At 35.0% G+C, this 27,255-nt stretch overlaps 1 protein-coding gene across 4 annotated transcripts in view; it reads right to left on the bottom strand.

Moving 5' to 3' along the window:
• ATF7IP (activating transcription factor 7 interacting protein) overlaps positions 1-23,456 on the bottom strand; it is a 121,191-nt gene extending 97,735 nt beyond the window's left edge. For 2 of the 4 annotated variants that reach the window (XM_019798301.2, XM_002917971.4), the window contains exon 1: positions 23,286-23,456. Coding sequence is in view for 2 of the 4 variants with exons in the window: in XM_019798300.2 (XP_019653859.2) it covers positions 6,220-6,236 (17 nt within the window). In the remaining 2 variants the exon portion in view is untranslated. Of the gene's footprint in view, positions 1-6,219; positions 7,078-23,285 lie in introns of those variants that run through there. The other 2 variants (XM_019798300.2, XM_034646030.1) reach the window with 2 other exon arrangements.
• Positions 23,457-27,255: the final 3,799 nt, after the last annotated feature.

Genomic DNA, 27,255 nt, shown 5'->3' with positions numbered 1-27,255 from the left:
AGTGAAATAAAGAGATATAGATATTTATATTTTTACGTATTTATTTATATAAATATAAAATGTATGCCTCAATTATTTTTATCATTAGACCCAACTGACATAAAGTTACTTTACCAGATTCACATAAAAATTTCTAGACACTCTTGGGGCACCTGGGTGGCACAGCGGTTAAGCGTCTGCTTTCGGCTCAGGGCGTGATCCCAGCGTTACAGGATCGAGCCCCACATCAGGCTCCTCTGTTATGAGCCTGCTTCTTCCTCTCCCACTCCCCCTGCTTGTGTTCCCTCTCTCACTGGCTGTCTCTATCTCTGTCAAATAAATAAATAAAATATTTAAAAAAAAATTTCTAGACACTCTTAATTTCAGTTCTTATCTCATGGAAGACCAAGAATAAACAAACTAATCTGAACTGACCTTGAACTGCTCCACAGCCCACATTTTGGTAGTGTTAACCTAGCTATTCTCTACCTATTCTACCCTACCCCCAGGATTCTCAACCCCCTGGGTAATTTAACCTTCTCATATTTAGTATCTATCCTCCCGTTTAGCCTGCCCCAGTGTAAACTCCTTGAGGGCAGGGATCTTGTATGCCAGGTATCAAAACGGTGCCGGGCAAATAACAGGTACATAGTAAATGTTTGTTAAATTTGTTGAATCAACTGTTCAATTCACAGTCCATATTTGTTTTCACTCTAATATGCTGCCTTAGCACCAGTAAGAATTCTTACTGTGTCCCCTTCAAGCTCTTTAAAGACTTCACTTTGAGATTTGAACACCTCGCTTTCTGGCATTTAGACTATAAATCAGCCAGACCCCTAACAACCCCTTACCCTAAAGATCCTTTTCTAAAGTATCCAAGCAGCCCAGATTGCTCCCCAATAATATAATGATTGAAAAAAATAGAAAAAAAATTTGTGCCAGAGGGAAACTAGTGAGGAAAAAGCAACTGATATTTACTAATACTTAATTTGTGTATCACGCTGCACTAAATGCTTTATATATACTATGCTCATTTAAATCCCAATTATCATCTCTGTATGGTAGACTTTACCATTTTAAAGATAAGAAAACTAAAGTCTGAAAATAAGCAACTAGCTTCTTCCCATAAAAAATAATGCGTAAGTCTTACTGAGCACTTATGATAGGCATTATACTTCCAGCATTATATATACATTTCTCATATAAACATAACGTTTAACTAGTCAGTGAAAGAAAATGAGTTTACCTTGACTGATTCCAAAGTCTGTGTTCTTCCCCGACTCCTATCACCTCTCTCTTTTAATGGTTGCAGAATGGAATTAAGAGCTTAAGTGATTTATCCAAAACTATACACTTACCCAATAGCAGTACCAGACAAAAATAATAATTTCCTGACTTCTATGCTAATAGTTTCCCCAATGCATGCCATGATACTTCCACGTCAGCAAAGGAAAGCAACAGGTCACATGAGTCTCCTGGGTGGTAGCACCTGGTTTACTACAGAAAGGGCAGAAGTCCTTAGGCAGATGCAGAAGCAACTTGTCAAATATGGTGTTAAACTCCTTTTTCATTAAACTCAAAGGATTCACTGAGTCAATAAGCACTGTTTTCATCGTTTCCATATTCACACATTAATGACTAACAGACTGCTACAAATTACTAATAGAGAATTCTGTGAAAGTTCTAAGGAGTGATTTACTTTTTTGAAGTTTTCTCCCACATCACTATCTCTTTTGGAAGTGTGAAGAGTTTGGAAAGCAGGAATCAGTTTTTCCTGTGCAAGTTAAATGCTTTTTCAATTTCCACTAAGTTTCCTCTCTAACTTAAAGCCATTTTCCAAAAAAGAGTAACATTTCCCTGGAGTTAGCAATGTCATGAAAATGTGGAATTCAAAATCACATCACATCATGATCATAAACTACCATGTTTCCTGCATCATCAAAGAAGTCTCAACATAGCTGCAACAGTAAACACTATGTAAACAAAAGCAAACTTTTAACAAAAATAAATTTATAATGGCCTCTAAAATTAATCTAGTGAAGAAAACTTTCTGCTAGCAACTTTCTCATTTTTAGTGCTAAGACTTCTCAACTCAACCAATTTAGACAAACATTTTATAAAATGTATTTCATTTACCTGTTCAGTAAACTGTATATCTTGAATATATTTTAACTTTTTCTTATGCAATATCATCATTAAGAACATCAATATAATAAACAGTGATGTCTTTAACACTGTCATAACATTTAAAGAAAAGAGAACCTAGTATCACATTAAAGGACCTCAAGGTACTCATGTTCCTAATTAGTACTTCTTTAATCTCTTCTCTTTCATTCTACTTTCACTTTTTGCTGATGTCACTGGATCCCCTTCAATCAGTACCATGGTACTCTAATACAGAGAAATGAGGACAAAACTGAAGATTGGCAAAGGTGCCATATCTTCTAAAGAGTAAACGGTCTTTACGCATGCAGTCTCTCCTACCAAGTAAAGTACACTAGACTTTATTTATTCTTACTTTCTTCTAGGTTAGAAATTATATTCTAAATATAAAAGGCTGCCAACAATCTGTCCAATAAGTAGGATAGGGATTTAAAAGGAAAAGTTTACAGGTCATGTAATTAGTGAATAAAAACCAGATGTGAACTGTATAGGCCCTATCTGAAGGGGACAGTAGCTACTCCACTGAAGATTATTTTTCTGATGCACAAATACATTCTTAGCACTGCCCATCTTCTATTTTTCAGAGATGAGACATTCAGATTTTTGTGTAAAATGTGGCAGCTTTGGGGAGCCTGGGTGGCGCAGTCGTTAAGCGTCTGCCTTTTGCTCAGGACGTGATCCCGGTGTTATGGGATCGAGTCCCACATCAAGCTCCTCTGCTATGAGCCTGCTTCTTCCTCTCCCACTCCCCCTGCTTGTGTTCCCTCTCTCGCTGGCTGTCTCTATCTCTGTCGAATAAATAAATAAAATCTTTAAAAAAAAAATGTGACAGCTTTAACAACTAGAGTAATAGGGCAGCAGCTAAAGGATAAAGTCTGTTGGCTACCAGTTTGTGGCTACTGAAAGAAAACTACACTGTTCTTAAGATTTACATTTGTACTGAAACACAGAAAACTCTAGGCCCTGAACTGAAGTCATCTCTTTAGAGAAATTATTTTCTCACTGTATATTTGGAGGACTCAGACAAACTAGGATCGAAACATTTCTCTCATTTACTCCCTTAATTCTATAATGCCAACATTCTACATTGGCTTTACTTAATAAACATATCAGCCACTATCCACACACAGCAAAAGGTGGCTAATCTATATAACAGAATAGGATCAGGAATACAAACATGAATACAACATATTACCAAGTAGATATGGATGTACTAATATTAGTACTTCTTGCTTTTAAGCATGAGTTATATGAGAAATTTCCCATACTGTTTAAATATACCACATTCCCTGATCCAATCACATTTGATAAAGTACATGACATCTGAGAAACAAAAAATCTGAAAAGCATTCAAATATTACTGGAAAATTAGCATGCAGAATATTTCATGGTACTCTTCAGAAACATTATGTGAACTGACTCTCAGCATATCCTCTCCATATAGATGGGAATTTTTTCCCATTTTACAGATGAGGAAACGAGTCAAAAAACGGAATGAGTTGACCAATATAAGTAGTTGTAAAAATAATTCAAATTTAGGTTTGAACTCTTAAGTCGATTTCTTTCAGTATCTCAACAATTTCCTTAAAGGCTTATGCTTAATGAAATAGCTCAATAAAAAAGGATAAACAAATAGGGAGCACAAAAAGTCACAAAAATAATAACATTAAACCTTAATTATCCAGCTCTGAGACTTATCAGGCCTTTAATTATTCAGCTTAATAGCTAACCTGGAATTCAGCATGGACAATTTGAAAACTGTCACCAATCCCAAAAGTAATAATCCCACTGAGGTCCAGTTTATGCTTATAGTTGCAAAAATGCAACATGGCCCTGAAAGAATTAGCAATAATATCCTGAGTAACCACATTGTTGGTGTTTCGCCATGTACAAGTAATAATCAATGGACTCATCTTGTAGAGGGCGAAAGTAAATTTTCTAATCCCCAACAGAAGGCAAAAAGAGTGGGTCATTAAAATTTCCCCAAGGTCTCACTCTGAAGTTCAACATAAGGTGGTTCAGTAATTTCAACCTACCCAGTTTTTCTCTAGCATTAAAGAACAAACTGAGTAGCTGGCTTGCATTGTATGAAATATTTGAATACAGGAGGCTGTTCATACTATGAGAGGAATGAAAATAATAATAATTAAGGACACGGCACATTCACTTCCTATGTCATACTCACTCTAGGGCACGATGGATAAAATCTCTCTCACAACACTGAACTTGTTCTTCCCTTCTGAGGGGGCAAGCTCACGTTAGTGGATTTATATAAAGTAATGTTCAGGTTATTAGAATCCATTATAACACATAAAAAGAGTCCTAACAACTTCACAAAGTAGTAAGCTAATGAAAGAGAAATAAACGTGCTAAAGCTGCTGACAGAACTAAACCAGTGATCCCAAATATATCTGAAACTACTGAATAAATGACCAATGATTAAGTTAACAAAAATATTATTTTGTTAAAAAAAAATTGGAACATCTGGGGATGTACTGTATGGTGATTAACATAATATAATAAAAAAAATTGGAACAAATATAAATGCAATTTTGTGGCAAGGCAGCAACTTCAAACTGTTAAATCATGTAAATATAGATCTTATACTCTAACTTCATGAAATTAAAAAAGAACATAAAGAATTCACTTTCTAGAATACTTTTCAAACTGAATTCTACAGTCTCTTACCACCTTAAGTTCACAACTAAGCAACCTAGATCCTGACACTACTACCAGATTATAATTGTGATATATGATCTGGTTTCAAACTTTTTTATCATAACAGCCTAATTGTTCTCATTTTATTAAATAAGCTTATAATAAGTAAATGTTATACTTCTAAGTTGTAAAATAAATACAAAATAATAAAGTACCACATATATCCCTTTTAAATACAGGGGTCCTTCATAAGAATTTAATGTGCAAAAAGTTGCGTCTAAAGTTGCTGTGCTTAGTTCAAAAACTTACTGTTCTGTGTCATATTAGTCAGGGATATATTCATAATACTCTTAACAAAACTGGAGAAATGTACTATACCATTTACAAAAAAGTTTTAATAAGTACCACAATTTAAACATTAGAGCTTAAAATTTCTGCTGCCTGAAATATTATGTAAATAAGAAGTTCATTCTCCTAACTCTCTGGGTCACCATGGCCTTACCATATCTCAATAAATGTTTCAACTTCAGAAGAATGTTAAGAAAGCTTTTTTAAAATTGTGAAACTAAACGTATAAAATCATTGAATTACATTATTCTTAAATAAGAATAAGGTTTAAACTAAGACTAAAGTGAACATCAACAACTAATATCAATTAACTAAAACAACTGAGTATTTATTTCAGCTCTGTCGCATTAAAATACATTAGCTAGAAAGAAAAGGGGTATCCAGACCTAGATGTGAACTTGTTTCTAAATTCAAAATCCGAATCTGAATAACAATTTAAGCAAAAAGTAATTAGAATAAAAAGTTAGCACCCTTAAAAATGTGAAAGAATTGAATGGCCAAGAGGAGGCAGCATAATGAGAAAGAATTAGAACCCAGTACAAAAAAAATCTAAGTGTTTAAATTTTTTTTTCTTTCTGTAACTATGACTTATAGTCAGAGAATTAACATTCTTCTCAGAAAGCTACCAAACAATAGCTCCAAAACACACACACACACACACACACACACACACACAGAGAGAGAAATCTCTCTTCATGCAAAACAAGGCTTATTTACGGTTTCTTTCAAAAAAAAATCTATTCAATAAATACACTGTTTTTAATTTCTACCAAAAAATATCAAGCAAACTAAAATATCCAACACAAAAAGAATATTAAGTTAATTGGGCCCAGAAAATACTATTGTAGTGATCAAATGTTCTGGCAATGACAGAACATAAGATGGTGAGAAATTACAGGAATTTAACCTTTGACCTCACCATCCTATGTACTGTTTCCATAAAAGAAGCCTAAAGCAAACACTTAAACTTCTTAGCAAGCAAGCTCTAAGTTCACCTTGCTATGTAAACTCAGTAGAATTCAAATATTTTTTAATTAAAATGTTCAAAGATAAAGAGTAATTGGTTCTTACCTCTGGTCCTGGTGCATGTGCCAAGTCTCCTCACTGGCATAGTTGCTGCCTAAGCAGCTACAAAGACTAGGTCAGCAGCCATTTTGAGACAGCTGCACTGTCTCAGTTGCACTAAAGTGTAATTAAGATGGCTGCAATGTGCACTCAAGAACTCACACAGTGAAAACTCAGCTATGTATCAAACAAAGCCCCTCCCACTTTGTCAGTCTGCAGGAAACTGAACACAGACAACAGCTAATGCATATACTGCAACAAACAATGCAGCTGCTTAGGACACAGAAAACAGAGAAGGCAGCAAGCCAGTTTTGTAACACAATGCCTGTGAATGCGGACTTGCAATACAGACTTTGGGCACATCCAGATCCCACACAGCCTAAAGTCCATGCCACATATTAGCAGTTACAGAGATAGAGCCAAATCACACACAGCAAACATCAGGGAATTCGCTTGAAAGAAAGCCTCCATTTCAGTCCAGAAAAAAAAAAAGTCTGCTCAAGGCCCTTTTTTTTTTGTCTTTTATAGTACTTTTATCATGAAAAGAGTGCCAATTTTTATAATTTCTGGAAAATTAAGTTGTTTAAATCCTGGTAGTCAATTTTCATTTATAGAAGGCTAATTAAAGATCTTTTTCCCACAGAGTCTAAGCCCCAAAGTACTCAAATCTAGCAGAATAGTTAAAGCTTGCAATCAAATTTTTGAATCTTGACAATAATTTTAAATAACTGCGGGGAAGAGACTAGAGTCATTAGAGCTATGATGGTAACAAAGCTTATTTTGAGTAATCTACCGTAAAGATAAATTTCTTCTCTTTAGTAGTCCAGATGGCCACAAAGACATCTCTAGGTGAGTGTTTGGTTCCAGGGCAAATTAAATTTCATGCCCTGCCACAGACCTCCCAACATTTTAATATGAGTGAAAAACAAATAAAAATAAAGAATGTAGACACTCCTGGGGGGAAAAAAGAAAATAGGGAGAACAGAGTAAAATTCAATCTGAAAGTGGGTATATTAACAAAAGAAATTTGAGAGAGATCCCATCAAATCTGTCGTGGCAGTAACCTACCCATCAAGAGAAGAAGAGAGGGACAAGAGCACAGAAAAAAAACCTGTTTGATTTATTATCTAGGAAGTCCACCTTTTCCTTCTCTTTTCCTTGGTTTACCTTCCTAAAATCTAGCTGCCCTATGTAATCTTTTGTCTATCCAGCACACCATGTAGACATTTACTAAAATTCATTAAGGGTATAAGGAGATGGTTAGGGGTATAGCCAAAAGGAGACTGGCCCCATTAAGTTGATAGTTGTTCAAGCTAAGCAATGGGCACATGGAGTTGATTATTTCATTCTATTTCTGTATATATTTAAATTTTTCCAGTAATAAAATTTTAAAATGAAACAAAAGTAACTCGCTTTTTTTTAATTTAGATTCAATTAATTAACTACTCAGCTTTTTAAAAGATCCAACTGGATAACGTATGTGAAGACTATTCAAGTACTACACTAGATTTTTTTAAAAGTTACACTTAACTAAGCCACATTAATTCTTCAAAAATGTAACATTCTCTGAGGGTCGCTCAAATCTATTCCTTAGAAGCAAGAGGTCAGTAAACTGCAAAAGATTCAAACAAGATAGGCATTACTGTAGCACTGAAATGGGACTAAGGTTATTGGGGAGACAAATAACCAGAACTTTTAAAGCTGCCAAGTGAGCAGCTTCCAATATTCAGGATAGCAGATTCTTTTGGAAGTCTGTTCTACAAAAATTCAAATTATGTAACACCTTCAAATGTACCCTGTCCCATCCCCCTCACCCCAAGCCTCCCCTGTCTTGCCAAATACCTTTCCAATGTAAATCCTAACTACTTTTTTCTCAGTCTAAGCTTTCCTGAGGAAGCTAAGTTATTGACTACTACTACTGGCTATAAGAACTAGTTTTCACACAATTTAGATCTCAAAGTAAAAGGCATACATTACCTCATTGTACCAATTCTCCTCCAGCCACTACTATCATTTTACTACCAATTTACTAGATTTACTTTATTATCCCAAAGCACATAAGTAAAACAATAACTATACTGATTACCTACTTTACACACAGCAGTTAAAAGACAAAGGAGTAGGAAGGTACATTAATATAGATCAAGCCTTCAGATAAGTTTTACATGCATCATTTCAATAAATTCTCACAGTAATCCTACAAGGAAGGTATTACCTCCAATTCATGAGTGAAGGAAACAGGCTCAAAGATTAAATAACTTCACAAGAGTGCCAGGAGCTGAAATACATGCTAGACTACACTCAGTATGAGCCCATGGAGCTTCCTTCACCCATCCCTTCCCACACTGGTTCTGTTTCTACACATCATGAAAATAGTTTAGAAAAGGAAAATGGTTTAGGCTGCTATTCTGATAACTAGTGCCACTGCCAACATGTTTCACTCAGTATCCCAAAGAAACAATCCTAGTTCACCAGACAAATCCTATTCAGGACTCAACCTAAATTATCTCATCAGTAACAATCTTTTCCTTACTCTTTTCTCTTTACTATACCCACCTCCCAAGCCAGGTATAATTTCACTCTCAAGATCTTTTGTGCCTACCATCGTTATACTTAACATATTTCTTTACTTCTATCTTTATACATGAGTCCCTAAGGATAGAAATCACAACTTAATTCATTTTTCATTCACTTCCATAATGCAAAACAGTATTTGCTCAATAGATGGTGAACAGAAATTAAGTCCCAGTGTTTTCATTTCTACCACAAAAATCTCAGAAAATTCTACATCTTTAAGAACCTTCATTTTCAGTATCTCAACTCTTACTAGATAGGAAAAAAGTAGTCAACTAATGACTCAAAAAGCCTTTGTACTTTAAAACCCAGGATGTAGGGGCACCTGGGTCAGGCTCAGTCACTTAACATCTGGCTCTTGGTTTGGGCTCAGGTCATGATCTCAAGGCTGTGGGATCAAACCCCGCAAAGGGCTCCATGCTCAGCTCAGAGTCTGTCTGAGATTCTCTGCCTCTCCCTCTGCCCCTCCCCCTGCTCATGCTGTCTTCCACTCTCTCTAAAATTAATAAAATCTTCAAAATCTAAGATGGAAAAATACCTTTTGTAGAGCATTTTTCAGCTTTTAGACAGTTTTAACACAGGACTTACTATGTGCTTAGAAGAGCTGAACTCTAAAAAGTGTCTATAAAAAATTATGGAATGTAAATATATTACTTACTTTTCTTAAATTTTATTAAGAAAGAACATTGATTAGTTGTCATATAAGAAACTTATTTTAGATAGGATCATTCCTAATAAACTGAATCACTGTTTATTTGTAAAAGCAAACACACCTGGAAGCTATTTATGTCAGGTAAACATTTCCATGATTACCCAATGTTTTAGCTCTTCCTAAATATAAACTAGCACTTTTCATATAATGTTTTCATTTCATTTTTTCAGTCTTACAATGATCATGTAAAATAAGAGTGTAATAAAAATCTAAATTGTGTTTCAAAGTTCTATGAGAAAAGAATATAACCATTTGCTAGGAGTCGCACAAGTAACAATGAGAATTGGAAGAGAATTAACAATCAACTACTATAACCTTTTTATACAACAGGTATCATACTATTAAAATACTTTGCGTATACAAAATATTGAAAATTCCATAGAACCTAAATAAAAGGTTTCACTGTATTAGGTAGAAATACTTTTACTTAGTCAATACACTTTAGTTACATATTATTACCAACCTTATACATACAAAAAACCCAAACATTCAAAGGATATTAAGGTAATGAAATGGAAACACCTAATCCCACTCCCTCAAATCCCACTAAAACTACAGTAAAGGTATTTTTTAAAAGCATAAATCCTCAAAACTGAGGAGAAAACTAAAAGAGAAAATAGCTAAAAGATTTGGGAGCTGGAAAATAAGCAGAACCATTGGTAACTAACTAAGCAGTTGCCCAAATATCATATTCCACGCTTTACTGGGGACAAGAACCAATTTAAGTTACATGACAGCAACTTCAAAAGACATAGCAACTAAGAGAACTAGGCCAACTGAGGTGAAGGGAGCAAATAGTTGGATGGTGTGACTAAAAAAGGGACTACTAGTCAAAGTTGTTTGTGAATCAGTAAGATATACTAGATATCCTCAGCACATTCCACTGAATACCTCCTCTCCACAATCCTAGCAAAAATACGAAGACAACATCCACAGTTAAAAATTAGAGTAGCATACCAAAAAGAGAGGGATTGAGTGCTTACTGCAGAGACCCCTAATCTGCTTCTTCCATTAATCTTCCAGAATGCTGGCAATCAGACCTTTATTCCCCATGTATGAAAATAAGAAAACTAGGTCAACACTCTCGGGTCCCCTCCCTCTTTGGGAGCTTTGTATTGTCACTCAATAAACTTTGCTTTACTATCACTCAAGATAATGGAAAACTATTCTCTAGAGATATCTAAAAAGCACAAGACTCAAGATCTTAAGGTCTTGGGAGCTCTCAAAACAGCCCACCCAGATAAGCCAAAGAGAAGTTAAAAGCTGACAAACATAGACATTCTTTTCTAATCAACTTTTTCAATTTTTTTAAAGATTTTATTTATTTGTCAGAGAGAGAGCGCACACACATGAGTGAACACAAGCAGGAGGAGAAGCAGGCAGAGGGAGAAGTGGGCTCCCTGCTGAGCAAGAAGCCCAATGCAGGACTCGATCCCAGGATCATGACCTGAGCCAAAGGCAGATGCTTAACCAACTGAGCCACCCAGGCGTCCACCTAATCAACTTTTTTTTTAAAAGTTTTTGAGGGAGAGAGAATGTGCACAAGTCGGGGGGGGGGGGGTTCTGGGGGGGGGGGGGGTTCTGGGAGGAGGGGGAGAGGGAGAGAATATTAACCAGGCTCCACACCCAGCACAGACCCCCATGTAGGGCCCAACCTCACAACCCTGAAATCATGACCTGAGCTGAAATCAAGAGTCAGATGCTTAACCAACTGAGCCACCTAGGTGCCGTTCTAATCAACTTTTTAATCTTCCACAATATATAATACAGTCAGGCAAGGAAGAAAAAAGCAACTGATTAAAGTCCAACATGGAAGACAGAGACCAAAAACAAGCCAAAACAAAGCAAAAAAGAAAACATAAAAACTATGCAAGAAAAAAACTTCAAAAAAAATTAATATCCACAGCTAAGAAAAGATGTTGCAGTCATGTGTCAAGAACAGAATACTAGGGGCACCTGGCTAGCTGGCCAGCGCAGTCGGTAAAGCATGAGACTTGATCTCAGGGTCATGAGTTCTAGACGCACACTGGCACAGAGTTTACTTTAAAAGGGGGGGGGGCAGTAAGGGAAGGGAAGGGGAATACTACAGGCAAGGACCAAAAAGCAGAAATGATGAACATGACAGAAAAAATGAAAAACTCAATAGAAGAACTGGGTGATAAAGTTGAAGAACTCTAATTGAACAAAAAACCAGAGTTGTAAGTAGGAGGGGGAAAAATCTAAGAAAAGTGAAGTACCCCTCCAAAAATTCACACTGGAATGACAGAATGGCAGAAGAAAGGTATCACCAATGAAATCATTTAAGAAAAATTTCAAGAATGAAAAACAAGAGTTCCCAAACTGAAAGGGCCTGATGAATGCCAGCAAACAATGATAAACAGATCCACATCCAAGAATTACAGTGAAATTTCAAAACACCAAAGACTATTAACAGATTAACAGCTTCCAGTGAGGGGAAAATCAGAAATAGGAATGGCTTCAGATTTCTCAGCAGTAATAGAAGCAAAAAGATATTGAAACAGTGCCTTTAAAATTCTGAAGGAAAATATTTTCCAACCTAGATTTCTATACCTAGCCAAACTATCTATCAACAATCTAAAAAATATAGTTAACCATGTTCACACACCCCTGGTTTCAAAAAAATATACTTCCCATTAACTCTTTCTCAAAAAAGTTACTAGAGAATAGGGTGCCCTTCCCCTAATGACAGAATAAACCAATAAGAAGACATGATACATGGAAAACAAGGTGCTACACAAAGAGTAAAGAATTCATGGTAAATAAAATTCTGACTACAGCAGTGTACCACATGTAGAGGGCAACTAGGCCAACTGTAGCAATGAAACTAAAGAAATAAAAATGAGTCAAGATTCTTGCTGCCACTGTACCTAAGGGATACTTGTCTACTAAATAAACGTAAGGACCATACCAAATCATCTTAACTATTACTATTACGTAGCAGAGACTCCAGGATACAGGCTTCCTGGTATAAAGCTAACATCACCTTCATAAATCAACATCTGTCATAACTGTATCAAGAGAACGGGTCAGCACTTCTATGATTCTGTTGGTACAGTGCAGACAACTTTGTGTAAGTAGATTACTTATTTCTAGACAAGGAAAACAAGAATTACCTAGGACAAAATGAACTGATTTAACTACGGTTAATATTTTTAATGGTTATATACGGAAAACACTTAAACACTTTCTTTTTTATCTATCTTTAAACTTCAATTTAAAATATACTTTGTATAAATAATAATTTAAATATCTTGATCCAGTATCCTCAGAATTCTAGGGGAAAAATAATCTGTGAAAGATCTTAATATAGGTTATAAGAAGCCACCAGAACAATTAAAGAGCAATTCTGTAGAAAAATACTGAATATATTGATTGGACTTATCTAACTGAATATTTTTACTTTTTTATAAAGCAATTTACATAGTTTCAATAAGAATCTTTTCCTTCCTATCAGGATAAAATTGGATAAATCAAATTGGTAACCATGACTACAAGAGAAATGTGACATTTAAAAAAGAGAAAGCTTAAAATTAAGTACAACAGGGAAAAAGGACTGTTCCTCAAATGTAGAAATGACTGCACCTCAAACGTAGAAATGACGTCTAATAAGTCCTCCCAGAACCTAATTTAGTATGTCTTCTATACTTCATAGATTCCTAAGTTTAATAGGAATAAGAATATCACTTCCCAACAGACCAGGACATTGACAAATATGGAAATCTCAGAACCATAAGACCCTAGTTTTAAGTACTGCAGGTGAACACTCATTGAGATGAATTAGATGGCTCTTGGTTCCTGATCTTGTAATCAAGCAGACAAAAAAATTATTACACTTTACAAAACATCTAGACAGAAGTTAATTCTTAAACCTCAAGTCAAATGTATGTAGATTTCCTAACCAGACAATAGAGAAGTCTGGTATTAAACAACTTCTCGTTAGACCTGTGTAAATAAAGTATCAAGAAAAAAAAATAAAGAATAAGATCATTAAACAAACAAAATCTGTGTCTTAAGGGGCAGGAACTTAGCCACAGGAATGGTTATAGAAGAAAACTGACACTTTGTTTTGCCTTAACTTTGAGTGAGCATGTCCAGCAAGTTCCATACCTGGAAAGTAAATAAAGGGGAGGGAGTACTGTGCACCCTTAAATTAAAAAAAAAAAAAAAAAGGCATTTGTGGATCTAGTCCCCAAAATGAATGATTTCATCTCTAACTTTGGCAATAACGATTATCTGAAAAAAACTGACAAACTCTAAAAATAAATAATTATTGTGAGAAAATGGCTGCTTCTTTTCCATGAAGAAGCTTACTGTAAACTTAGTAAATTTAGTAACTTTGCAGGGCTTTTATTTGTTAAATACTTTCTGTAATAAAACAGTCCTAAATCTAGACTCCTTCAGAAACTTTTGCAAACACACTACATTTTTAAATGCTTATTTTTCTCTATTAGTGAGTGGTATCATAAAACTACTTCTCTAAATAACATTTTAATTCTAGCTCCAGTAATCAAGAATATTGTCATTTTCTATAAATCTCCTGCATTGAAGGGCTCCCTATAGCTGCACCTAGCTGCCTCTTAAATATTCATGCTTGACTAACTGATTCATCAATTGATTGAAGACAGAGAAGAAAAATGTGCCACAAAAAACTGCTAACCATTTTTTGTATCTAATCTCATTTAACCCTCACAACCATCCTACCAGGTAGGTGGTACCACCATTTTATATTAATGCAGCTGGGAGATTCTAAATGCCCTGATCCCAATATAAAATTACTGTTCTTTCCACTTCACCATATTATTGATTTTAGGAAAATTCTCTTTTTCTTTTTTCATTTTTGCTATCTTCCAACTTTTAAATCACTTAAGTTTGGTGGGAAAGGAAAGAATTACACAAAAATAAAACACAAAATAATTCTGTTATTCCATATTTTCAAAACTTTATTAATTCGTATACATTTTGCCCTTCAGAGTTATACCTTAGAAACCTATTAATAGGTTAGCAATGGTATTTCCTTGTTTTCTTCTATTTTGTAATGAACGAGATGGAAGAATTTTTTCTAAAATTTGACTCACAATTTATAATTTTTCATATGCAAGTGCCTGTCAAATCTTTTGACAACTTATCCAGTGAGTGCTTAAGTAAATTACGTATTTAATTATTTTTTAAAAAGTCTGACATCTGTGGATAATCATGAGTTAAAGGAAAAGAGGAATTAGCATATCTTACTTCCCTTTCTTGCACCGCCACCTAAGACAAAAGGGTTCTAGTCTTTCAATAAGCAAATATTTATTGACTATTAAGGAAGACAACGTGGAAAGCAATCTTACTCTTTTAATAGTGCCCTTATCATTCCTAATTAGATGGGGTTTTTCTTTAAAATGTGACAGTTGCCAGACATGTCAATAAGATGTAATTCCTAACTGCAGAAAGTTTATGAAGCACTACACAACTATAAACATAGAAATAGAAAGGAATAAATGCCTTTAAGTGAGATAGGAAGTAAAGCAGAGTCAAACAAAAGAAATTAGAAAACTTCCAGCTGAAAATAACAACACCCTTTATTAGTTATATTATGTAGGCACCATGGCAGCAGTGACTCTTACAATATCAAGGATCTTATGTCATATACCAGAGAGCTATTCAGACTTCTCCTAACACACTATCTTCTTTCTCATTTCTGATACCCTGAACACCCTATTTATTTCCTTTACTGAGAATATCCTTCTAATTCATCCCTTAAAATACAATTCCCCTAAGATTTCCTTGATCTCCCCTATTACAGTTTCACTTTCTGTGCCTTACATGGTATTTTTTTTTTTACTTATATAGAAAGCTGCTTTTAATTACTTATTTATTAATCAGGTAAGTTTTACCTATATGCAAAGAATTTACAACCACAATCTTTTTACTTGTGTGCATTACAAAGTCCTCAAAAATCATTATTTTCTATCTTCAAAATGTGTATTTCACACATATAGCTACAAAAGAAAAATAAGATCTGGAAAAGATGATAAAAACATAACTTTGGGGCACCTGGCTGGCTCAATCGGTGGAGCATGTGACTCTTAATCTCCCAAGTTGAGTGTAGAAATTACTTAAATGTAAAAAAAATTTTAAAAACACACAGTCAACTTTGACACTGAAACAAGTAGTTCAAACAATTGTCATTACCCACAGTCCTTACCCACAATCTTTCACCCTCTTAAGATAAGCAAGTTAACTGGCAAAGTTTTAAAATAGTAAACTGAATGAATGAATGAATAAATAAATGAAATATTACACTGAGATTTTAATATTAAATTATAATTCTAATCTTGCAAACCTAAACATGATTTTAATATGTTTGCAAAGGCAAGAAGAAAGGGGCAGTATTCCACCAAATAAGGTAAATATAATAACTAGAATCTCAACCACAAATCATGAATACAAAGCTCTCAAAATTCCACTTCAAAGGAAAATATAGAGGAGTGTGTGGATGGCTCAGTCAGTTAAGCATCTGACTCTTGATTTTAGCTCAGATCATGATCTCGGAGTCATGAGATCAAGTCCCACGTCAGGCTCCACACTGGGCAAGAAGCCTGCATAAGATTTTCATTCTCTTGGGGCGCCTGGGTGGCTCAGTCGTTAAGCATCTGCCTTCGCGTCAGGGCGTGATCCCGGAGTCCTGGGATCGAGCCCCACATCAGGCTCTTCCACTGGGACCCTGCTTCTTCCTCTCCCACTCCCCCTGCCTGTGCTCCCTCTCTCACTGGCTGTCTCTCTGTCAAATAAACAAATAAAATCTTTAAAAAAAAAAAAAGATTTTCGCTCTCTCGCCCTCTGCTTCTCCCCTATTCTCTCTCTCAAAAAATGGAAGAAACCAAGGAAGACACAGATTTTTAACTATAACTCTTATAACAGAAAACTAGTTTTCAATATCAAATTATGAATTACTTTGAGAGACTACTTCTCCAGCTTACTTTTACAGCAGAAAGGGCTAGTTGTTCCCTAACAACCATTTCTTTCCTTTTATAAAATTCCTTAATTTTAGCTGAGCACATGGTTGTCCACCTAGATACTACATTAACCAGCCTTCCTTTCCCAACTAAGTATGTTCCAAAGACTAAATTCTCACCCCTAAAACATGAGTCAAAGTGATACATGCCACTTCCAGATCATGTTCTCAAAGGAATGAGGTGTGTACTCCCATTGCCCTTTCTCTCTTGCCCCTTGTTGGTAAACTGTGGAGTAGTCACGTTCAACCTGGAACCATATGTTAAGTCAAAGCCACCTTAAACCCTAAACAGTCTTTTTCTGTATTGTTACAGGAGAGAAATAAACATTTATCATCCTTAAACCATGGTAATAATCTCACAGAGCAGTTCAGCCTTTATTGCAATCCAATTAGCTCCTGACATTTAACACCTACAAGGAAATAAGAGAAAATTTCAAAGACAGTCTCTTTTCTCTTCTACATTTTTCACTACTTCTTCCTTTCAAAACACTTAATCTAATAAGGGCAATAAGGCAGATACGCTCCTACTAAACTCCAAAGCCTTAGTTGAGAATGAGCTGAAGCAGTCACATCATTCACTGTTTCACCAAACTTTCTCCTGGTTCTCAAAATGGCAGATTCTATTCTCACCTTCTAGGTTTACCTTTTTATGAACTGGATGGCATTATCTTTAAGAATGACTGACTCAAGGAGAAATCCTTTAAGAGCTCTGCCAGTTCTGAGAATCACTACCTTAACATTCAAGTCATATTCTCTTTAACATGTAAAAGTACCATAGAGTATACTGGACACATAATTCCTAGGTACCCACCAAGAAAATAATTCCTCCAGAGAGCACAGGGTTATACAAAGAAAGGGACAAAAAACTGTATAGTTAAGACATTATGACACTACTACTTCACATCTTACAAAGGGGCCCTCTCTCCCAAATTAAAGGGTATATAGCTAATTATTCCTAGTTATTAAATTTAAAAATGACAAAATATTTTTATAATATTCTGAGCAATGAAAAACTGCAGACATGAATAAATGAATATTTCTCATGATAAAGTTAATATCATTTCTCAGACTTTCACATTCACGTAGGTCCAATTATAAAGTCTCTCAAGAAAGTACTGTCTACTGTACCCTTAGGCTTATCACATTTTTTGGAAAGTGGCCAAGGAGATGCCTGAGTCATTCTCTCAAAGACTCAAAAATGCAATGATCAAAACTCAAAAGTGAAGGCATTCACATTGTACAAACAAGCACTGGTGCCCTAGTCTTCTCATTTTGCAGACATTAAAAAATGAAAATGCTGCCCAGCACTCATACTCTCTATCTCCAATACAAAATGGGTTTCCACCATGTAACTCGAAGCATATATAAACAAAGTTTGATTTTTCAGAATTCACTTTACTGTTTTAACAAGATAAAATGGCTGGTTAAACCACTGACTTACTCTTCAGATTTCAGGACAATCTGAAAAGAACACTGCAAAATCATTTTTAAAGTCTTGGGTTCTGTAAAGAACATAACAAGGTCAAATGGGCAAGAATTTCAAAAGAGAAACTCCACTAATGGATAGGTAATTTCTAGATACCCTAGGGAACTTACAGGGACTATGGCTTCCCAGAGCTACCTGGTCTTTTTTTTTTTTTTTTTTTTTCTCTTCTTTAANCTACTATACATTATGTTAAAAACATCACCTAATTTTCTTCCATAATACACCCCACATGTGACTCCCTTAAGAAAGTACATATGCCCATGTATGAATCTTCCATATACCACAAAACTTAAAAATTACAATAGAAACCTTTCTAACCTAAATTATACAGTTCTTTGCCTTCTTGAACAAGTTAAAAAAATACTCTCTATGATCCAGAATCATTAATAAGATCATCAATTACAATAATGAACATGTTACAAATACTGACTCAGCTTTAGGAATACTAATACCCAAACTACATGACCTCAAAACTAAGTTTTTCAATTCCTGCTTCTAACACTTGAAACCTGACCCCTCTTCACTATCATAATGCTAGCCATCATTTTTTGCTCCTACCCATATATGTTTCTACAGTGGCACTTCTCCTGTCCCTATTTTACTATTCCTCATCTATTATAGTCTAAAAAACCAAGTATCATAATTTGTCAGAACTAGAAAAAGTTTGCAAGAGCAAAGGTCACATAAAAGAAGTAAAATATGCAAATTTCTATAAGTGACTTTGCTTGAAAAAGACCCAAAAATGGGAGGGAATTTTTCATTTAAAAAGTTTGATAAAAGCCAATAATATCTTAACAATTAATTTCTACCTATTTCCTAGATTTATTTTCATGAAGCCAATGAGCACAAAGAATAGATTTAATGGACAATGAATTTATACTAGTAATTAGGAAAACATCCTTATGAGAGAATAACTTATAGTTACCAAAGAAACTAAAAATAAAAATGTTTAACTTTATTATATTATTAGGTTCCATCCTGGCCAGAAAAATGAATAACTTTTCAACATTTCTCTATTAAAAAAAAAAAGTCTATGTTAAAGAAAAATTTTGGTTTCAAATACTGTAGAACACTTTAACTTGCCAACCTATTTTCCCACTTCTAACTTCATACTTGCACTATTTTCATATCACCATGTCCTAAGGCAGATTAAAAAATAGAAATGCAGTCCTATATCCTCTAACAACTTATCCCTATTAACATTACATCAGCACTAGGAAACAACTAAAATAACACCTTAATGAAAAGTAACATATCACAAATTTTCCCAGTGTTCTTTAAAAAAAAGGACATTTTGTGGAATCTGCAGAAAGTGTATTCTATTCATGAATTTAAAAAAAAAAAACACAGTATAAAGATGTAAACTCACCCCAATTTAGGTTTAATGAAATCCTAAACAAAACTTCAAATAACTGGCTTTTTAAAAACTTAACCAAATGAATCTAAAGTTCATCTGCAAAAACAGAAAAGACTAGCTAAGAAAACTCTGAAAAAAAATTATGAGTATTGCCCCTCCACATATTTATATAGTGTACAGCACTACAGCAAATGAAACAATACAGTACAGCTATATGAATAAGGCTAGACAGTGCTTGTTGACCTGCTTTTAGGTTTTATACTACACATTCCTGTCAACAGTTGATGAAAACTGTAACTCTTACCCCAGAAAAAGGCACATATGCACACTCACATAAAGTTGTATACATCAAGAAATCCACGGAAGAATCTACCAAGGAATCCTCTTAAAGCCTATCTATACGAACTCCTGAGACCAATGGACTCCAAGTTAACTATCCCTAGTAAATGAAGCAGAACTATAGCTCAAATCTAGTAACTTATGACTAAAAATAGTAACTCAAAGCAGTAAAAAAAGAGATCATCAACATAAAATTCTAAGAAAACTAGATATTTGGAAAAACTGGAAACTAGCAACACATCCTCATATAATACGGCAAAATAAACTCCATACAGATTAAAACACATTTTTTAAGATCCTTACAGTATGTAGAAAAAATAAAATAGGTGAACATTTAGTTCATCCCACAACAGGTCATATTTTCTAGGCAGAGAAGTCCTGGAAGAAATCACAAATAAGAAAAAGCAGTGCATTACTACATAAAAATGGCAAACTTCTGAATATATAAAACCATAAGCAATTTTAATAGTAATAAACTAAAAAAAAACCTGCCAAAAATATGAATAGCAAAGGGCTATATCCATAAAAAATCACCAACAGGAAAAACATTAAAAAAGAGAAAAATACATAAAAAAGCCTCAAACAGCTAATTCACAAAAATGAGAAAAATGCACTCATAAACATTAAAAAGTTGAATTTCATTAGTTATCAAAAAGAAAAAATTAATGAGCCACTACTTTTCAGCCACCAAACTGACGGCGGTATGGGAAATGCTTTTCAAAAAAACTAAGCTTTTATTAATTGCGTAAACTACTTTAAAAGCCCTTTAAAGCAGTAATTTCAAAGAAATATTATAAGATGCAGGTCATGACTCATGTGCAAGGATGTTCACTGTAGCATTATTTATAACAGAAAAAGGCAACTAACAAATGGTCAATGAAAGAAATGTTTAGTAAGTCACAGTACATTCTTATTAGAGATAATAATATCACATAACCACTTAAAATCATCTGAAGAATATCTGATGATTTGGGATATTCTCACAACATAATATTATGCAGCCATTAAACATTTTTAAAAGAATATTATATATTAAAAGAACATCAAAGTATTTTTAAAAGAATAAGGAAATGGGAAAATGTCCACAATATAATACTGAATTAAAAGAACAGAAATGAAATTATGACCCAAATGAAAAACTAACTAATCAATATTTATTGAACAATCCATATTTATTGATTGATTGATCAGCCACGGAAAAAGAACAAAAATCTCCAAAACATTTAGTGTTTACTTTGAAACGTTGCTAATTCTCAACACTTTCCAAATGTGGTATAAGTAAAAAAAAGTATTTAAATCTATGTATCATATATTCAAATCACAATTTAAAAGAAAAAGATAGTTTTAATGGTTTATGGCTTAATCAAACCTTTTTGTCTAAACTTAATTTTATATTTAAAATCTACAAAACTAAAAAGGTTTTAAATGACCCCAGTAACTTAGTATTCGTTCCTTAAGTAATCTAGTCTTAATGTTATAGATGTTGCATATGTGCCAAAATTTTGTGGTTTCATAACTACCAAACTAAAATTTCAAAACATGCTTGTTACTGAAAGAATAATAACAAACAAATAGTGGCCATTCAGACAATTCACTGGTCTTAGTTTTAAGTTCATAGAAGTATTTTTGCCTTTCTAACAAACAGCAAAACTATCTTACTAAGAAATATTTACATTATACATTATGTTCCTCAGTGTTTTCTAGTACCTCTTACAATCTTCAGCATTAACCTAAGAGGCAATCATTTGTATATTCAAATGAAAACATAAGCTTAAATACACAAACCAAAATATTTCACTTTTCTGGAAACGCAAAGTGTACCATGCCCTAAGATCAGAGTTCTTTTCTTTTCTTAAATATGTATGTGTATATAAATACACATACAAATACAAACACACAAATATACAAAATACAACGTATTTTCAACTCTAAACATCTGAAACAACGTCCCAGGAAGTGGGGGAAGGGTGTGCTGGGTAATCCACCCCAGAAGTATAAAAAGGGAAGAGATTACACAACTGCCCTCTAAAAATATTTCTGTGTAGAAGAGTCCAGAGGTCCAGGAATTATGTGAACGGCTAATTTCCTGTTGAGAAAAAAGAATTATCTTTCCTATCACTCCATTCTATCTCAAATGTGACGTCATTTTTTAAAAATCCACCAACCAAACCTATTCCTTTCAAGTACATCTACTTAATACTAACGGTACTTGCTTTGCGCAAGAAAAACATCCCTAACCAACCATTATAAAGTACTAGCCACTTCTTCATTTGACAGACAACTGATTTAAACTTAGTGTTCTATAACTAACCAAGAAACCAATCATTGTACACACAAACCACAGGTGCAGTTTATGAAAACCAGTTACAAGTTTTTAGCCCAGTAAGAAATAATTTGCACAATAATAGAATTATATCAAATTGTGTAACACTTATCCCAGGGGTGTTATGTAAGATTTAAATATAGTGACACAACCACTGTAAACTAAAATAATCAGTAGCATACTTACAATTACCTTTAAGAAACGAAAACTAGGAACACTAACAAATCAAACACAACTGTACCTCATACGCATATATATGAGGCATTCTTTTTTTTAAAGAATCAACTGATGTTTTTTCATTGATGGTTAACTTCATTTCCTCATAAAGGCCTCAGTTCAGTTAGTTCTTTGCAGAATTCTTGGTAAGAAAAATTTACCAACCAAGTGTTATTTCACATATCATAACAAATAAAATGCAAAAAAAAAAAAAGACTTAATTGTAAAAGTCAGAGTAACAAAAATGACCAAACTGAAGCACTTATGGACAAGAGATCAGAGACTGCAAAAATCTAAAACTCAAATGCAAGTAGGATCAGAAGCACAAACTGATAAAATTAAGGCTTCATTAACTTAGATTGAGACATGATTCTTCCAATACCCCTTCCCCCTCATATTTCCAAAACTCAAACTGTTTCTACTTTGTAAACATTCCCTGATAAGAGAACTGGTAAAAATAGGGTTAAAAATGTATTTGCAAATGTGCAGTTCAATTAAATGTACTTCCCCTGAGACCACCACTAGGTGCTGATCTTTATCTTCCTAAATATAAACTTGACCCAGCATTACCCTAAAAGTGAAATTATAATCGAGAACCACAAGTGACAATCATTTTTACAGAAAATTAAGTTTACAGCTTCTCAGAGAACCGGAAAAATATAAAAAGAGTTTGAGGTCGGTAGAAGAGTAAAACACAAGAGAAACGTCTTCCTTGAAAAATGTGGGAATTTGAGGATAAGAAAATGAAACTCCTCAAGAACGAGGAAAATTAAATCTAGAACCCAAATGGCGTCCAACAAGAACATTAGATCTTGAAAATGAATATTGCGCTTGCGCAGCCACCGCCCCGCCAGCTGCACAACTGCAGCTAGAGCCCGACCCCGCAAGATCACGTGCTCCCATGCAGCGCCCGCCCGCCCGCAGCTCCGCAACCGCGCAGGCGCACACACAACTCCCGCAGCCGCCATAATGCGGTCTTGACTCTTCATAAATACAATAGTAATTTAAGAAAATGTGGTTATAACAGCCCCTAGGAGTCACATATACCTTTCGGGGCGGGAGATGAGGGAGGGGGAACCAAGTTCCTTCCTACAGAGCCGTTCCGCGCAACCGTCCTCAACGCGGCCGCTTCAGTATCGCGCGCTTCAGTCGCCGCGCCGCCGCTGCCGCCGCCGCCTCCGCAGATTCAAAAACAAACCCGCTTCTCCCTTGCACGCGCCGGGGCCGTTATGCAAATTAATGTAGGCGGGGCTACATGGTCGTAATATTTGCCACGCCCATGGTACTAACAGCCAATAGGCTCACGGATCAGCCGTTCCCCATGCAAATCTCCTGGTTTTTTATTTGAATGAGGGAAATTGGCCACGCCTCCTGCCTTGGAAAGGAGAAGGAAGTCTGAGGTGGTGGCGCTGCGCCTTTCAGTTGCAGTGTGAGGTGTGTTTTGAGTGGAGCTTCGCTCAACCAGTGAGTAGCACTTTGTTAGCGCCCTCTATGAGCCTTAGGAAAGAAGGAAGGAATTAGGTAGGTGAGAGTTAAAGAGCTGAGAGAAAGATTTTCGAAAAGGCTGGAGTATATTTGTTCATCATATATTAAAAATTCACAAAATATACTTTAAACTGTAAGTAATGAGAGAATGGCAAAAACACATCTTTTTTTTTTTTTTCCAGTTTTGTGCCAGAGCTAGCACTTCCAATCAGACCCTTCCACCGGAAGTTGTATCCCTTATATGAAATTTTATATTGGGAGCCAATCCTTAATGAAGGCCATGAGATGTAGTGGAGAAGGTGCTACTCAGTTTGTTGGGAGATCTGGGCTCACATCCAAGTACTCCTATCTTCTTGCCTGTTTCTTGGAACACGTGTGTTAACACAGTTTTCTCATCTCTAAAACGGTGATAATGCCTGTGATTCAAATCGGTTAAGAGAGCTCAATGATAGGATAAATGTAAAGGTGTTTTGCAAAGCAAGAAGAGCCTGACAAATAGATAAGGTTTGGTTATCTTGTTTTTTAATGTAATTTTTCCCTTCAATTAATCTATTCATTCAGTTTTTATTTAGCAATCACTCTTCTAGAACTGTATTAGGTGACTGTCCTCCAGAAATCTATGCCAGAGGAAACGAAAGTAAATAGGACATATTTGTAAGTAATAAGAAATTAGTGGAGGGTGGTTAATACTTACTTTTATAATTTGGGTCTTTCAATTTAGTTGAAATACTGGGTGGCTTTAGGAGAATCACCTAATACAGAGTTGGACAATCAGTAATGCCTTCCTAGAAAACGTGAACTCTAAGATGAGAATTGATTTAAAAGATTTTTTGCCTAAAAGCTGAACTTTATCGTAGAATGAGGGATCACTTGAAAGGTAGTAAGTCAGGAAATAACACAGATTTGCATTGCTTCATTACTAAACTTTGTAAAGTACTTTACACAGAACATAGTACATGATTGTTCAAAAAAAATTACAAATACAGGCTCAATTATAACATTATGTATTATAATTTATTTAGTACATAGGTGCTCAGTTATAAAATACTCAACAAATTGCTAATATTAATATCGATATTAAAAGCTTCACTCTAGGGGCGCCTGGGTGGCACAGTCGTTAAGTGTCTGCCTTCGGCTCAGGGCGTGATCCCGGCATTCTGGGATCGAGCCCCAGATCAGGCTCCTCTACTGGGAGCCTGCTTCTTCCTCTCCCACTCCCCCTGCTTGTGTTCCCTCTCTCGCTGGCTGTCTCTGTCAAATAAATAAATAAAATCTTTAAAAAAATAAAATAAAATAAAATAAAATAAAAATAAAAAAAATAAAAGCTTCACTCTATAATAGTAAGACAAATGGGGTTGGAATAATAGAGCCCATCAGGTTTCACTTTGTATGTTTTCTATAAACAAAAAAGAACCATGTTTATAATAGTTCATTCTCAGTTGTTTAGACCAACGGCAAAGGGGGAAATAATTCAGCATTGACTCACCAATTAGTTAATTTTCATAGATATGCTCAAATTCTAGACTTGCCTCCCTAAGACTCTAACTTTAGACAGCTTTATTGTATTTGAATCTCCCCAAATATACTCGACCACACATTTATAGTCTCTTCAACCATTCCACCTGCTGGTTGATCTAACCAATCATTGATTGTTTCATTCAACAAGTACACTATTTATTATGTACTCACACCCTATTCTAGGCACTAAAGATGCCCAGGGGAAATGACATTCCCTGTAATGGGGAAAGACACGTATATACAGATAAACATTATTAAATCATTACTATCAGAGCACCTGGGTGGCTCAGTTGGTTAAGTGTCTGCCTTCAGCTCAGGTCATGATCCCAGGGTCCTGGGATTGAGCCTCACATCAGGCTCCCTGCTCAGCAGAGAGTCTGCTTCTTCCCCTTCCTCTGCCTCTATGCCTCTACCTCCTCCCCCCACTCATGTGCTCTCCTTGGCTCAGCTCTGCTCTCTCTCTCAAGTAAATAAGTAAAATCTTTAAAAAAAAGAAAAAAAAGAAAGAGAAAAAAAGAAATCATAACTACCATGAAGATATATGCTAAATATAAAAGAAATACAGAACAAGAGGACCTAAATCTTCCTCATAGAATATAGGAAAATTTCTTGCCTGTTTCTTATAATAAGTGTGATGCTTGACCTGACTCATAATGAAGAGCTTAAAGTGACCATCAGAATAATATAAAAGAAAGAGAATTAAAGTTAGGTAAAACAGAAATGCAAAATATTTCTCATTCCCTATGGTACTAGGCACTGGCCAATCAGAATGGAAGTAGACTTGAAGAACTTCTACTTTGTCAGCCTTTAGTTGTAGGATTGTGAAGAGGTCCAGGGTTTTTTCAGCTGGGGACCTAAGCAGACTGGATGGTAGGAGGAGTATTCAGAGGTGGGGCAGCTACTCACCAATCAGTACTGAAGGATTTCCATAGTTTATCCACCATTTTAGCCTTATTTATACAGCCGACTGAGTATTCTAGGGAAAAAATGCTGTAGTAAAGCAAAATTACAGAAGTTTTCACCAAAAAAATCCAAAAAACAAAAACCTAAAATAATAAACACAAATGAATTTCAGTTGTAGCTATTAAGCAGCAATTGAACAAGGAAAATAGAACTTTTGAAAAGCAGCATAAGCTTGAAAAAGGAACAGCTAATGAGGAAAACTGAAGTTTCTAAGTACTAGAAAATGAGACCACTTAATGTAGTGATTACAAAAATGGGCTTTGAAAGCTTACTACCTGAATTGGAATCTTGTTGCTACTTATTTATTGCTGCACAGTCTAAACTTCTCTATACAAATGGTTCCCAAAATATGAAATGAGCATGATAAAAAATAACCTCTGTCTGCTGAGGTTTTTATGAAGATTAAATTCTAGTAAAGCACTTCAAACAATACTGAATATATAGTAATATCTCGGTAAGTGGTCAGCTAATAGTAATCATCCTCATGGTGGTAGTAGTAGTAGTAATAATAGTACTTGTCAGAATGGTAAAAGTGCAGACATAGCTTGGCTTAAGCAGTTTCTATCTGTACATCCTACACTATCATTAAGAAGAAATATGAATTAACCTGATAATTATTTTATTATTGTTCTCTAATTTGCAGAGAAGTTTAATGAAGTGTTAAGTAGACAACTCTGGGAAAACTCAAGAGGCAATTTTGGGAATAGGAAATGTGGGAAATAGGATTCTAGGTTGATCTCCACTTCTTTGTGTCCATACCATGTATAATCCTCTCCCCTGAAGTATGGGCAGAACCCATGATTTACTTCTAGGCAGTAGAGTATGGCAAAGGTGAATGAATTTTGCAGACGTAATTAAAGTCTCAAATTTATTTCGAGTTAACCAACCAAAAAGGAGATTACCTTGGGTAGACCTGTCTTAATCTGGAAAAAGCTTTGTAAAGGAGGTGGGCCTTCCCTGAGAAGAGAGTTTCTCCTTGCTGGCTTGACACAGTAAGCAACTATGTTGAAGAAACCAACATGGAAATTTACTAAATTGGCCTATAGAATCT

This window comes from Ailuropoda melanoleuca, chromosome 16 (genome assembly GCF_002007445.2).
Source record: "Ailuropoda melanoleuca isolate Jingjing chromosome 16, ASM200744v2, whole genome shotgun sequence".
Taxonomy (NCBI): Eukaryota; Metazoa; Chordata; class Mammalia; order Carnivora; family Ursidae; genus Ailuropoda; species Ailuropoda melanoleuca.
The sequence above is the reverse complement of the archived record's forward strand: the minus strand, read 5'-3'. Positions and strand labels throughout refer to the sequence as shown.